The 12,106-nt window shown below is 37.2% G+C and overlaps 2 protein-coding genes across 3 annotated transcripts; both read right to left on the bottom strand.

Annotated features, from left to right (window-relative positions):
* Positions 1-1,257: 1,257 nt before the first annotated feature.
* On the bottom strand, positions 1,258-3,387 carry LOC111801081 (pentatricopeptide repeat-containing protein At2g03880, mitochondrial). Of its 2 annotated transcripts, XM_023685053.2 has the most exons (2): positions 3,221-3,361; positions 1,258-3,113 (listed from the first exon to the last, which is right to left on the bottom strand). In XM_023685053.2, exon 2 carries the CDS (start codon positions 2,972-2,974, stop codon positions 1,430-1,432), a length of 1,545 nt encoding a protein of 514 aa, XP_023540821.2. In that variant the 5' UTR covers positions 2,975-3,113; positions 3,221-3,361; the 3' UTR covers positions 1,258-1,429. The 2 variants fall into 2 exon arrangements, with proteins under 2 accessions (XP_023540821.2, XP_023540820.2); XM_023685052.2 differs by having other exon boundaries at positions 1,258-3,387.
* Positions 3,388-4,219: 832 nt separating this feature from the next.
* Positions 4,220-10,921, bottom strand: LOC111801080 (kinesin-like protein KIN-5C). Its single transcript, XM_023685051.2, has 23 exons — positions 10,684-10,921; positions 10,427-10,556; positions 10,051-10,209; positions 9,615-9,964; positions 9,364-9,502; positions 9,181-9,278; positions 8,928-9,084; positions 8,622-8,691; positions 8,439-8,515; positions 8,103-8,156; positions 7,946-8,026; positions 7,759-7,870; positions 7,590-7,676; positions 7,324-7,499; positions 7,059-7,220; positions 6,807-6,914; positions 6,420-6,578; positions 6,264-6,347; positions 5,968-6,173; positions 5,787-5,888; positions 5,493-5,602; positions 5,171-5,322; positions 4,220-4,753 (listed from the first exon to the last, which is right to left on the bottom strand). The coding sequence occupies exons 1-23, from the start codon at positions 10,740-10,742 to the stop codon at positions 4,544-4,546; spliced, it is 3,042 nt and encodes a 1,013-aa protein (XP_023540819.2). The 5' UTR covers positions 10,743-10,921; the 3' UTR covers positions 4,220-4,543.
* Positions 10,922-12,106: the final 1,185 nt, after the last annotated feature.

Below are 12,106 nucleotides of genomic sequence, written 5' to 3' on the forward strand. Positions count from 1 at the left end.
CTACATAGATATTAGGTTAGGTTTCCAATTTCAAAACCACTCCAAATTATTTTGCTATGATTAAGAAAAATTAATGATAGAGACAGCATATTCACATTGTAATATGTTGTCGAAGTTCAATTAATTGATTTGATACAAAATAAAAGAGCAGGACCAGAGGTAAAAATACAAGGACCAGGTTTTCCACCAAATTCAAAGATTGTTCATTTTTTCTTACTCTTTAAATTTACAAATATAACCACGCGGAGTGTCAGACCGTCCTATTGAATAAGATCCTCGGGAAATCTCTTTTCTTAATACCCCTTCCTTCGAGATTTGTTTAGTCATAGCCTAGAAGTTTAGGTTCACACAACATTTACGTTTATGAATACTTAAAAAACTCATTTTGTATGTGCACGCGAAAGAAAGGAGGGTCGATGTCAAATTTCCGAATTTTGCACACGGAAAGCTTAATGTGATCCCACAAGGTAAAGAGAAAAGTAGAGGATTGGGTGAGGGAAGTAGGTGTGGAAATGGTGGTAGATTTGTTTATAAGCACTAGAAAGAAAAGGGAGATTCCAGCATTAGGATGGCAAAATGGGAAGGTTTGTGAAGAAGAAAAGAGGGAAACAAGAAAGTGAAAAGTGGAAATTGGGCAGAGTAAAAGGGAGGCCTGGGTTACCCACCTATGACCATCACCCACCTATATTCCTCCTTTTCAAGTTGCCCATTCTGCTCTTTCCATAACCACTTTTGGTGAAGACTATAAAGCTAGTGGCATCTTGGTTCCATTTACAATGACCCACATGCCTAACTCCAATACATGTCCATTACCACATGCCATTCTAGTATAAAAATGAGTGAGATAATATTGATATACAAAATACAATGGCTAACGCACTCCAAACTTGCCTTCTAAAAACATGATAGGATTCCACTTCTTCAAATATATACCCACTTTCAAGTAGTTTCAATACTAGTTGAAACCATTTCTGCCGTTTTCAACAAAATGGTGACAAAATTCTATCCATAGATGAAAGGATTGGTTATCCCACTCTGTTTACGAACCACTTCAAAGAAAACTATCCAACCAAAAGGTTTGGAGAGCCCATCTTGTTAGGAACCACGACCCTCCACGATGGTATGATATTGTTCACTTTAAGCATAAGCTCTCGTGACCTTACTTTTGGTTTTAAAAACCAAAAGAGAACGTACCAATGGATAGTGTTCCTTACTTATAAATTCATGATCTTCCTAATTAATCAACTCATCTTATACTAGAAGACAATTGTCCGAGTACTCCTTAACATTGTGGAAAGAACGAATTATCTTAAGGAACCAACTATTGGTCAGATTTCGACTTAGATTTAATGTTCAAGGCAGAAATCCAATCAAATAAAGAACAAGAGAATGAACTAACCTTCAGCTTGGACGAGGTAGAAACAACCAATTACCAATAGTCTCTGCATGAGCAAGCCCCTTCCTTGAAGTGGTGAAACCGGTTGGCGTCACGTAGTATGATCGTTCTCCGTTCAATCGACGATACAAACTTGCAAAATGTATGGCAGTCACCACAAACTCTAAGATTCTTTGTAATCCTTATAGGAGTGTCTCCAGGTATGACTATTAAGCCAAACGCAATGGCCAACTTTTCACTATGTGCATATAGAAGTCCTTGCTTTACTTCCTCATCAACATCATGCAGCACATAGTTTGTATCCGGGACATAGCCAGCCAACTCGAGCTTCTCGCCCACTCGTTTCAGCATCTCATAGATCTCGCTCGACCTCGGATGTGTTTTATCTCCAACGCTGAATTGATAGAGTTTTTCATCCACCTCAATCCATGTCCATCCAGGGATCTTCTTTAGTCCACATTTGGTCATCAAATCTCTTGTTTTTGCCATATCTTCCCACTTCCCAGCATTTGCATATATGTTTGAAAGCAATACATAATGCCCTGGGTTCTGCGGCTGTAGCTCAAGAAGAGAGCTTGCCACCCTTTTCGCCAAATCTAAACGTCGGTGAATCCGACATGCCCCCAGCAACGCTCCCCATAGTCCTTCATCTTTCTCTACTGTCATGCTTTCTATCAATCCCAAGGCCTCATCGAATCTCCCGGCTCGACCTAGGAGATCAACCATGCAAGTATAGTGTTTTACATCCGGTCTTACACCGTACTCGTCCCACATTGAGGCAAAAAATCTCTGGCCCTCTTCAATTAGACCAGCATGACTACAAGCATACAACAACGAGACAAATGTGATCCGATTTGGCAATATTCCGCTGCTTAACATCATCGGGAATAACTCGAGCGCTTTCCCACCTTGTCCGTGATATCCATAGGCTGCAATCATGGCACTCCATGTAATCACATTCTTCACTTGCATCTGATCAAAAATCTCCCTTGCCAAATCAACACTCCCACATTTCGCATACATATCGATCATTGCAGTCCCTAAGATTACATCCAAACAAAATCTGGTTCCATTAATATAGTCATGAATTGCCCTGGCCTTATTCATGGCGCCCAACTTTGCGCAGGCATAAACAACAGTCACCAACGCCACTTTATCAGGGACAATACCTTCATCCCTCATCCTATCAAACAAAGTCAATGACTCAACAGCACTGCTACATTCAGCCAAGGCACCAACCATCACTGTCCATGTCACAAGATCTCTCCTTGGCATTTTATCAAACAGTTGGCAGGCATCCTCAATCACTTTACACCTAGCATACATATCAACAAGAGATGCACAAACAAAATGATCAAAATCCAGCCCACATTTCGAAGTGGCACAATGAATGACCCTACCAAATTGCAGGTCCTTCAAATCTCTGCAGGCCCTTATAACAATTGGCAATGTATAGTTATCCAATGGCATCCCACAACGAACAAGCTCCGTAAACATCCAAAAACAAGAAGAAAAATCCTTAACTTTGGCATACCCACCAACTATTACACTCCAGCTATAAGGGTCTCTCTCAGTCATTTCATCAAACAGTTCATGAGCATCCTCCAAGGCGCCATATTGGGCGTATAAGAAGAGAAGTTTGTTAGCAATCGCGAGGTTTCTAAATGCGCCACTGGAAGCAATATGGCCATGGACTTGCCTAATTTGAAAGAGATTTCTGCAACTCAAAAGCAAAGTTATAAATCGTTTGGGGTGAAAATAGAGAAGGAAAGAAGATTGAGATTCTTGGGTAAAGGAATTTGGTTCATTTGAGTGGTTATTCACATTGAACTGCGAAGAAATAGAAGCTTCTTTCACTGGAGTCGTTGCTGAAGCGGAGGAAAATCGACGCTTTCCATGGTTGATGAAAATGATTTGGCTTTTGGATTTAAGCATGTTAGTTATGGCGCTAACCCGAGAAATTGTTGCGCCTAACAAAATTTCAGAAATGTCTCGCCGTTACGGCCACAATATTTAAATACAATAAGAAAATCTGAATTTTTTGGCTTTTCTTTCCACGTGGATAAAAATACACTTTAATTTTGGTTAAATTATAAAATTTATTCTTTATACTTAAATCCAATACAACTTAAAATATCTAATAAATTTGATAATTATTTGAGCTTTTGTTTTTTTGTTTTTTTTTTTAAGCAGAGCAAATAATATATATATTTTTCCATGAAGTGCTGGACATCATTTCGCCCCAATATATGTTATAGAAGCGTGACTACTTGTGAACCTTTCCTTAATTTTGTATGATTGCAAAATCACGTCTAGGCCTATCAAACTTGAATCATACGAGAATGCAACAAGTTGTTAAATTCTCACTATCCAAAAAAGTTATATGTTATTAAGCTGACTTTTTTTTGTCATAACATTACTTTCAATCTCTCAATTTTGCTTTCAAACTCTCTTCCAAAATCTCTAAGCGTGAACATAAGTTATCCAACATAGGCGACACAAATATAAATTGACTTAACTCACTTGCTGTTGAGAAGAAAGTGCCACAATAGTGCTGCAAAAAAGAGTGTGATGGTGACACAAGTGCCACAATTGTGCGGTAAAGAAGAGTGTGATGGTAACACAAGTGCCACAATTGTGCTGCAAAGAAGAGTGTGAGGGTGACGCGTGATTCAATTTATAAAACTTTTAATTCTGTATTTAATTATACTTCAAATATTTAAAAAAAAAATTACAAATTTAGTAATTAAATTTGACAAAATCACCATGAATAAATGTCCATAATACAACAAAAGTAAGATATGGGGTAAAGGGAGAACAAAATTAGGGCAAAAAACAGCCAAACACTACACTACAATCTTGTATTTGTGGAAATAAAGATATAAATGTGAGGATATTTTTGCTTAATAATATACATTCGTTCCAATAACAGCCCCATCGCCTAAGTAAATCTCAAGATGAGAATTATTCATTCTTAGCCCTCCCCCCCCTCCTTCCAACCACACTTTTTTTTGCTGTATATTATCCTTCTTTCTGCATGGTTCGTCTCTGTAAATTTTCCACTGGTAACAACAATAACAGTTTACAATAGGAATACACAGATACAAATAGGAATACTCAACTTCCCACCAGATTTTGATGCTTGTGTTAGACGACATTGCGCTCCAAAAGCGGCACTCGCGGTATAAGTGATGGTTTCAATTCCTTGCCATTACTACTCAATGATTCGCAGGAATTGTTTTCCCGGAATTCCTCCACGAGGGCTTCCATTGGCATGGCACGAAGCGACTCGATCGTACTCTTGCTCGGAACGTCTGGTTCGCATCTTGTTGGGGTGCTACCGGTTGGCTCATAATCCTAAACATAAAAACAAGGTGTCGTTAGAGGAGAAATTACTAGAATCCAACTATGTGTCGAACAATCTCACGGTGTTGGATCTCTTACATGCATGCACTAAGAACAAAGGAGCACAAATCAAAGGAGAAATTTGCAAGTTTTTAAAGGGCTAAAAGTTCTACGGATCTTGAAGAAATATATTTTTTTTTCATGACAAAACAGACTCTCAACCTCATCAAGAGAAAACAAGATGGTTTCTGTGAATGTTTATCAGCAAATTAAGATAGAAACCAATGAAGTTAAGTGGAAAATAAGAGAACAAAACAAAAAGAATAAAAAAACACTGAGTAGGAGTGTTCGTGATCGTGTTCGTGTTCGTATTCATTCAATTTCTCATTAAATCTACCTTGTACTTTTCAATATGTAATAATAACTCACCATATATTGCTGCCGAAATGTTTCTTTAGCCTTTTCTTCAATGGCAGACACTTGGCAAGAGTGATCATTCCGGAAAGCCTCAATTGTTTCTGTATGAGTTTTGACAGTCTCCAATACACCAGATATAGAACCACGCTCTTGTTCAGAAATGCCTACAATAACATTCACAAGCATGACGTTATTATTATCATAAGAAATATAGCATTGAACTTAAGGAATCGGTTAGTTATAGTATCAGTACAGCTACATTAAGAATAAATGAGCTTCAATTTTAAATCAAATGACTGCTTAAACAATTGAGAATCTACTATACTATGCTCACCGTCAACATGCTGAAGAGTATCTTCAATGCTCGTCATCATGTCTTGTTCTGCTGCAGAACGCTCAGAAGCAATCTCGGCATCATGTTGCTCATTACTATCACAAGCGCCTCTGTAGCAAAATGAACCATTATATCAATGGATAAAAAACATCTTTAGAATCACTTTCAAAAGAATGTTTTGAAAATTTCACTAAAACCCATAAAATAAAGAATTTACCAAAAACCAAACAAACTTCTTAGATACAGAAAACTAAAAACTAAATCATAATCAAACAGTCTTAGTCGTTGACCAACCTCACAGCTGAGACCACATCTGAAACATGTTTGCTACCCATCTCATTCAAAGACTCTTGTGTTCTATTCCACTGCTTGAGAGCTGAATCAGTGGTGCTCATACTGCAGCAGATACAAGGAAATCAAAATTAGACGAGGACACAACAACTTTTCTTAAGTCATATTGAAGACAAAAACTTGCCATTGCTGCAGAAGGGCCTCCATGCGACAATGTTTAGCAGCAGAAAAGTCAGCGCTATCTCTTGTTTCATTCTCAGTTTGCGTTGCGAAAACCTGCCATTTGCGCTTTGCATCTGTAGCCATACCTTCCATGGAGGAAATATATCCATCCAAAAACGTCTTGTGTGCACTGGCAGTTTCTTGAAGGCCAACGAGCCTTGCATCCACCTATATTGCATAAACACTTCAAGTGAAAATCTATTTCCCAACAGCAAAATTTCACCATATAAGTCGGCCTCATGGACATGACTAACTTACCAGTTCCTTTTGACGACGGATGTGACAAGATACCAAATTGGTCATATCAGCTATAAGTTTCTCCGTATCAGATCTTGATTGCTCCTGCAAAACAGAAAGCAAAGGTCAAATGCGTTTCTTTGTTGATCTGTTTAGGTAATCAAATCTATGCTAAACCTCGTAAACTTTTTGGAATTCTGCAATGCTTTTCATCTGGATCTCTTCAGCTTCTGCCGCATGATTTCCCAGACTCTTTGATTCTTCGGTCAGCTTCAAGAGGAATTCTTCAATATACTCAGAAATATCCTTCGTTTGATCAATAGTAGCATGGAACCTCTGTTGGAATTGAAATCCATAAAAGAATATACAGGGAGCGGAATTAATATCATAATCAATAAAACTAAGTCGATTGAAAATGCAGCTGAATATGGTTTAACTATCAATGAAGTAATAAAAATAGCTCGCACAAAACTATAGAACCATTTTTCACACGCAAATTCTGGGAAACTGAATAAACACGACAGAATCTATGCAAAAAAGACAATAGTTAAGAGAAGGACTAACTTGTCGCAATTCCCTTGCAAACAGAGCCATTTCTTTCGATTGAGTTGAAAGAGTACTCTGAAGATTGTCGAGTATCGTAGATGCTTCTCGAGCCTCTGTTGTCAAAAACTAAATTGCAAGAGATATCAACTTCAATGCAAGTTACACTGTAACTTTGATATAAAACGGACAACCATAAAGTGCAATATACCGATCACGCATGAGAATAATTGACAATAAAATTAAAATAACAATAATTGTCTTTTTACATACTTCTTCTATGGATTTTGCACTAGTAGATGCCAAAGAGGAAATATCTTCTAAAGTGGCATTTGAGCTGGCTTTGTGCAAACGTACAACATTTTGCAATGCCTCAATATGAGAGATATATAATGTTCTTGATGAAGATAATTTTTTCTTCATGTCCATTATTGCCTAAGACAACAACACAATAAAAAAGTGTCAAGATTGCAACTACCGTTACGTTTATTACCATTTGTAAATCATAACTTACAGGACTCGCACTTCCTTATTATACCTTTTCATGTTTGTCTAAAAAGGAATGACATATCTTTTCAACACATTGAAGATGTTCATTCTGTCGAGACAAGGATGTTGAGACCATATTGCAAACAGAGCCAACTTGCTGCGTAAGCTCTATCTGATAATTATCCACCACTGCTCTATTCTCTGTATTCAGTTTGTCCTCTCTACCTACATTACAAATATTGCAAAATAAATTAAGCCAAATTATGGCAGTAGTAAGAGAGAGCAGAAGCTGAAGACTAGACATCACCAACTTACCAATTTTCATAAATAGTGAAGCATTATCGTGAAGGGCTTTCTCCAGATCCGAGCGTAGAACGCATGCTTGATGAGCCAGAGCGTTCTCTGTTTTACATGTTCAAATTATCGTCTTAGGCTCGAAATTGGAAGAAGTATTCAAATGCAATAAGTATACAATTATAATCACCTGCTTTTCTCTGCTCAGAAATAACAAAATCCTTTTCCTTCAGTAAATATCGACATTTGTGCAACTCTTCCTCCGTGCTTGCAAGCAACTTTTGCGTTTGACACAGAGTTTTCTGTATTGTTCAAGTGACTAATTAGACCCTTGGGGAGCTAACATCAAACTTCACAGCTAATAGATAAAAGCTCACCTCTGTTGAATCAAGTTTCTTGCTCAAACCAGAGCACTGTACTGCTTGAATATTATATTTGTTCTGTAATTCCTCTTGTTGCTGTTTAAAGCATAGACAATTAGTAACAAGGGTATGAACAACAACGACAATTTTATGTTCAAGTACAATGGGTCACCTTCTGATAAGTTTCAATTGTTATTCCCATTTGCTCGATTTGATCTGCCATTGCCTAGGAGAGAAAAAAATACTGGTAAAGAAGACCTCTAGAGATTATCATGCTATCCGAAAAATATAAAGATTCCCCAGAACTCTGAGAAATTCTCTTTCCCCAAACAGGAAAAATGATATACAAACAAGTGCAGTTGGATTATTTCAAATTCAAATAACATTCTAACAGCAAAAAAGTTAATAATGATGATGAAGAAATAGAAGAAGAAGAGCTCAAGTTCAGAAACACCAAAAAGATGATTAAGAAAATGTTTTGAAAAGAAAAAAATTGAAGTTCACCAACCTTTCTTTCACTCTCCTCTTGTTGGTACCGTTCCTTTGGGATATAGACACCATTCTTTTCACGGGCAGCATAAACCTCTGGGGAAGAATGGCAGTGTTTCACTCACTAAGTTACCAGTTAAGGATCATATAAAACTCAACTAATTAATTATGTACACCAGGAAGCATATCTAAACCATCTCACCTGCCTTCAACCGGTCAATTTCACCATAGAGATCCTTGATAAGAGTAGATTTCATCATTTTTTGATTTACCTAAAAAGGTGACGGGACAAGGAAGCAAAAAATCAAAAGTTGCAAAAAGTAAATCTACTGCAACTCTCCAGAAACAAATTAACGCACTAAGCTTAAAGCTAAAAGGTTCCAAGAAAAATCAGGAGAATTTTCCTGGACAAGCATTTAACAATCCATGGCACACTTATGTTATGATCAATAGAAAATCAAAGAGGCCATAAATACATGATGGTTGCTTATTGAAATGAAGAACAAACCTCTGGCTTATTCTTAATATTCTTGGCCCTGTGTGCGTAATCTAACGTACTCAAGGTTTCCTCAAGACAGTGAACAGCTGGAGAAACTGTGGCAATGATGCAAGTCTTGGTTCTTCCCCCAAGTGAATCGCGGAGTAACCGTGTAAGCTTGCTATCCCTGAAGTTCAAGCAAGTAGGAAGCTATTAGAATGAGGAATGAAAGGGAGATGGAACATCCTAAGAGCTTGTCAAAGCACTAATAGTAGCAGCTAACCTATATGGGATATGCCCAAGATGCTCCACTAGAGCATTGATAACTCGCCCCAATGTTAATAAGCTTTTATTGATCTCCCCAGCTTCTCTTGCACGACCCTGTATTATCATAACTAAGAATTAGGAGCACAACGAATATCATCTTCAGATTCACAACAAGGCAAATGGTTGAAACTTATGCTACCTCTCGGGCACCAGAACGAGATATGTTTTCTGATCCAGCCAGATCAACCAAATTTAGCTTGCCACATTTGATCAGTTCTTCACCTTCTGGTGTTGCTTCCTTAATGTGAATTGTTATTGAAAAGAGGGAATGCGACCGACTGAAATACCAAAGAACATTAACATTTTGAAACAACTATGGAAACTGGCAAATACAAAAACGATGTCAAGATAATAGAAACTTAAAAGCCTATAAACATCCTGTGATAATACCTGGATTGCTTATTCAACAATGTCTCTGCAGTGCGACGTTTAGCTGATCCTCTTTCGAGTAAGCTAAAAATTTCACTGGCACTAGTGACAATTTCCTCCTCAAGACCTCTCACAAGAACACCCCCTTTGCCGTCCTCCATCAAGGGTAATTGCTTTTTCTGCTTGTCCTCCAAAGCAACTTTCGTAATCTCCTCTGGAGCAAGCAAATCGGTAATCTCCTCATTGTAGAGCTCCAAGAAAGTGACCTTCACGCTGTACTCAGCATTCTGGCTCTCTAGAGTATCAAAAATCTGCTTCACGGTTCTGGGTATAACTCCTGCTTCTGGAGGCAAAGCTCCATTTGGACCACTCTGGTATATTGCGAAACCAAATTAATAAACAGAATCAACCAAAATGAGCATCACAAGCACCAATATCAGGTGGCTAAATAACGTACCTTCGATCTTTTACATTCCCCTTCCATTGTGTACGTTTTCCCTGTACCAGTTTGTCCATATGCAAAAATTGTACAATTAAAGCCTTCTAAAACTTCATTTACTATGGGAACTACAGCTTGCTCGTAAAGGTCTCTCTGCTTAGCTGAAGGACCGAAAACCTGAGACAACCAACAAGCAAGAACCATAAGTTGATATAAGATTAAGATTCGCACCGCCTACTAGCCAAATCAAATTAAAGCTCCTACAAACAGAACAGGAGACGAGATATTCAAATAGATATGAAGAACGAACATCCAACAACGAAGTTTATTTTCCTACTGGATTGAAGGTATAAAAAAAATCTAAGCAAAATATAAGTACTTTGGAAATGAGTACCTTATCGAAAGTGAAAACTCTGTCAAAATGCTTCCCAGCAACATTTTGAGACACAGTCACTTCCCTAGAATAATCATTACAAGTAACAACCTGCGGTGCATTACTTCGCAACTCTTCCTCGCTAAAAGGCCTGCAAACAGATAAGGGGTAGCCAACAAACAAGATCGATATAACAGTCTCAAAAGTTATTCAACTAAATCATCAGAGAAGATAAGCAAAATCCAAAACTAGAATCTAGCAAGAATCATTTCCAATACCTGCAACGAAGAAGAACCTGAACATTGACGCCCTTCTCCTTCTCGTGACGACCGGACATCGTTCAATAGTCAGCGAGGAAGAGAGAAACGATGAAAAGGAAGAAAGCAGAGAAGTTCTTCACCTTCAAGAACCAGATCTGCTCTGATTCTTCTTCAGTTCTCTCTCTCTAATGGCGCCTTCTCTCTCCTTCTCTCTGTGACGCTCCAAAATAAGAACAGGCGGGATTGAAGAGAAGAATTTGAATTTTGGAACGCCGCTTGGTATGTGTCTACCGTCTAATAGATCGACGGATAGACGTTGAGGAATGTTGATCGACGGTCCAGATCACGTTCCATCTTCGCTGTTTTTTATTTGACAGAAACATCCCTATACATTTTAGTTAATGTCCGTTTTACCCCCGGATTTTTGTGTAAATGACAAATTCAGATCTGGGCCTTTATATTAGGAAGCCCACGTTCTTAACCCAAGCCCAATATATTGATATCTTGGGCTTTCCTCAATTCTACCGGCTTCGGCCCGAATTTTAATCATTTTTTATATCCATTTAATTAATATTTTTTAGGTTAAAAATATCACTTTAGGTCCTCGTTTTCAAAATTAAACTTTTAAAATATTAAATAAATTTATGAAATGTTCGGTTAATAATAATTTTTTTAACTCAGATATAAACCAAGAGACACCAAATATACAATATACTTCAATGAATATGTGAAGAAAATATTGTTGAAATTACAAAATATATTTCAATTCATGCCACATTGAATAATAACGAAGTTTCATGTTATAAATTTTGTAATTTTGAGTGGATTACAATTTAGAGTTATTGTATTTCATTAATGTATTCTAACACTCTTTATTTACTCTAGTTACAATTACATAATGGTTAATTATAGTCATTAAGTATGTATGTTACAACTCTTGGAATGCCTTTAATATAGTTTCATTTCGAGGCTATATAAAATCATGTGTATTGTATTTATAAGAAGACTTGGAAAATGTAGTAAAAGAAGCATTTGTGCTTATCTTCAGCCAATGACTAAATTTCTTTGCAATGCTATGTAGTTTAGGTTACATGTATAATCATTCAAGCTCGACATGATCAATCTTACTCGTGCAGTTATTCAAATCTCAATCAAGTGTTCTTGCATTAAGATATTTGATCAACAATAATCATTCAAGCTAGACACGATCGATTTTGCTTGTGGAGTGATTTGAATCTCAAACAATGTTCTTGCCTTGAAATATTCAATCAACAAGGTAATCCGAATCTTACTCCACTTGTAGTGATTTCCATGTATCCATACTTCACATATCATTATGATTTCCACCTATCATTAATGGTCATAATTAACCATAATTGTAACTAAATAAAAAGTCTTAAAATACATTAATAAAATACAATAACTCTCAATTACTCTAAAA

Source organism: Cucurbita pepo, chromosome 8, assembly GCF_057944985.1.
Source record: "Cucurbita pepo subsp. pepo isolate OVF chromosome 8, ASM5794498v1, whole genome shotgun sequence".
Lineage (NCBI taxonomy): Eukaryota > Viridiplantae > Streptophyta > Magnoliopsida > Cucurbitales > Cucurbitaceae > Cucurbita > Cucurbita pepo.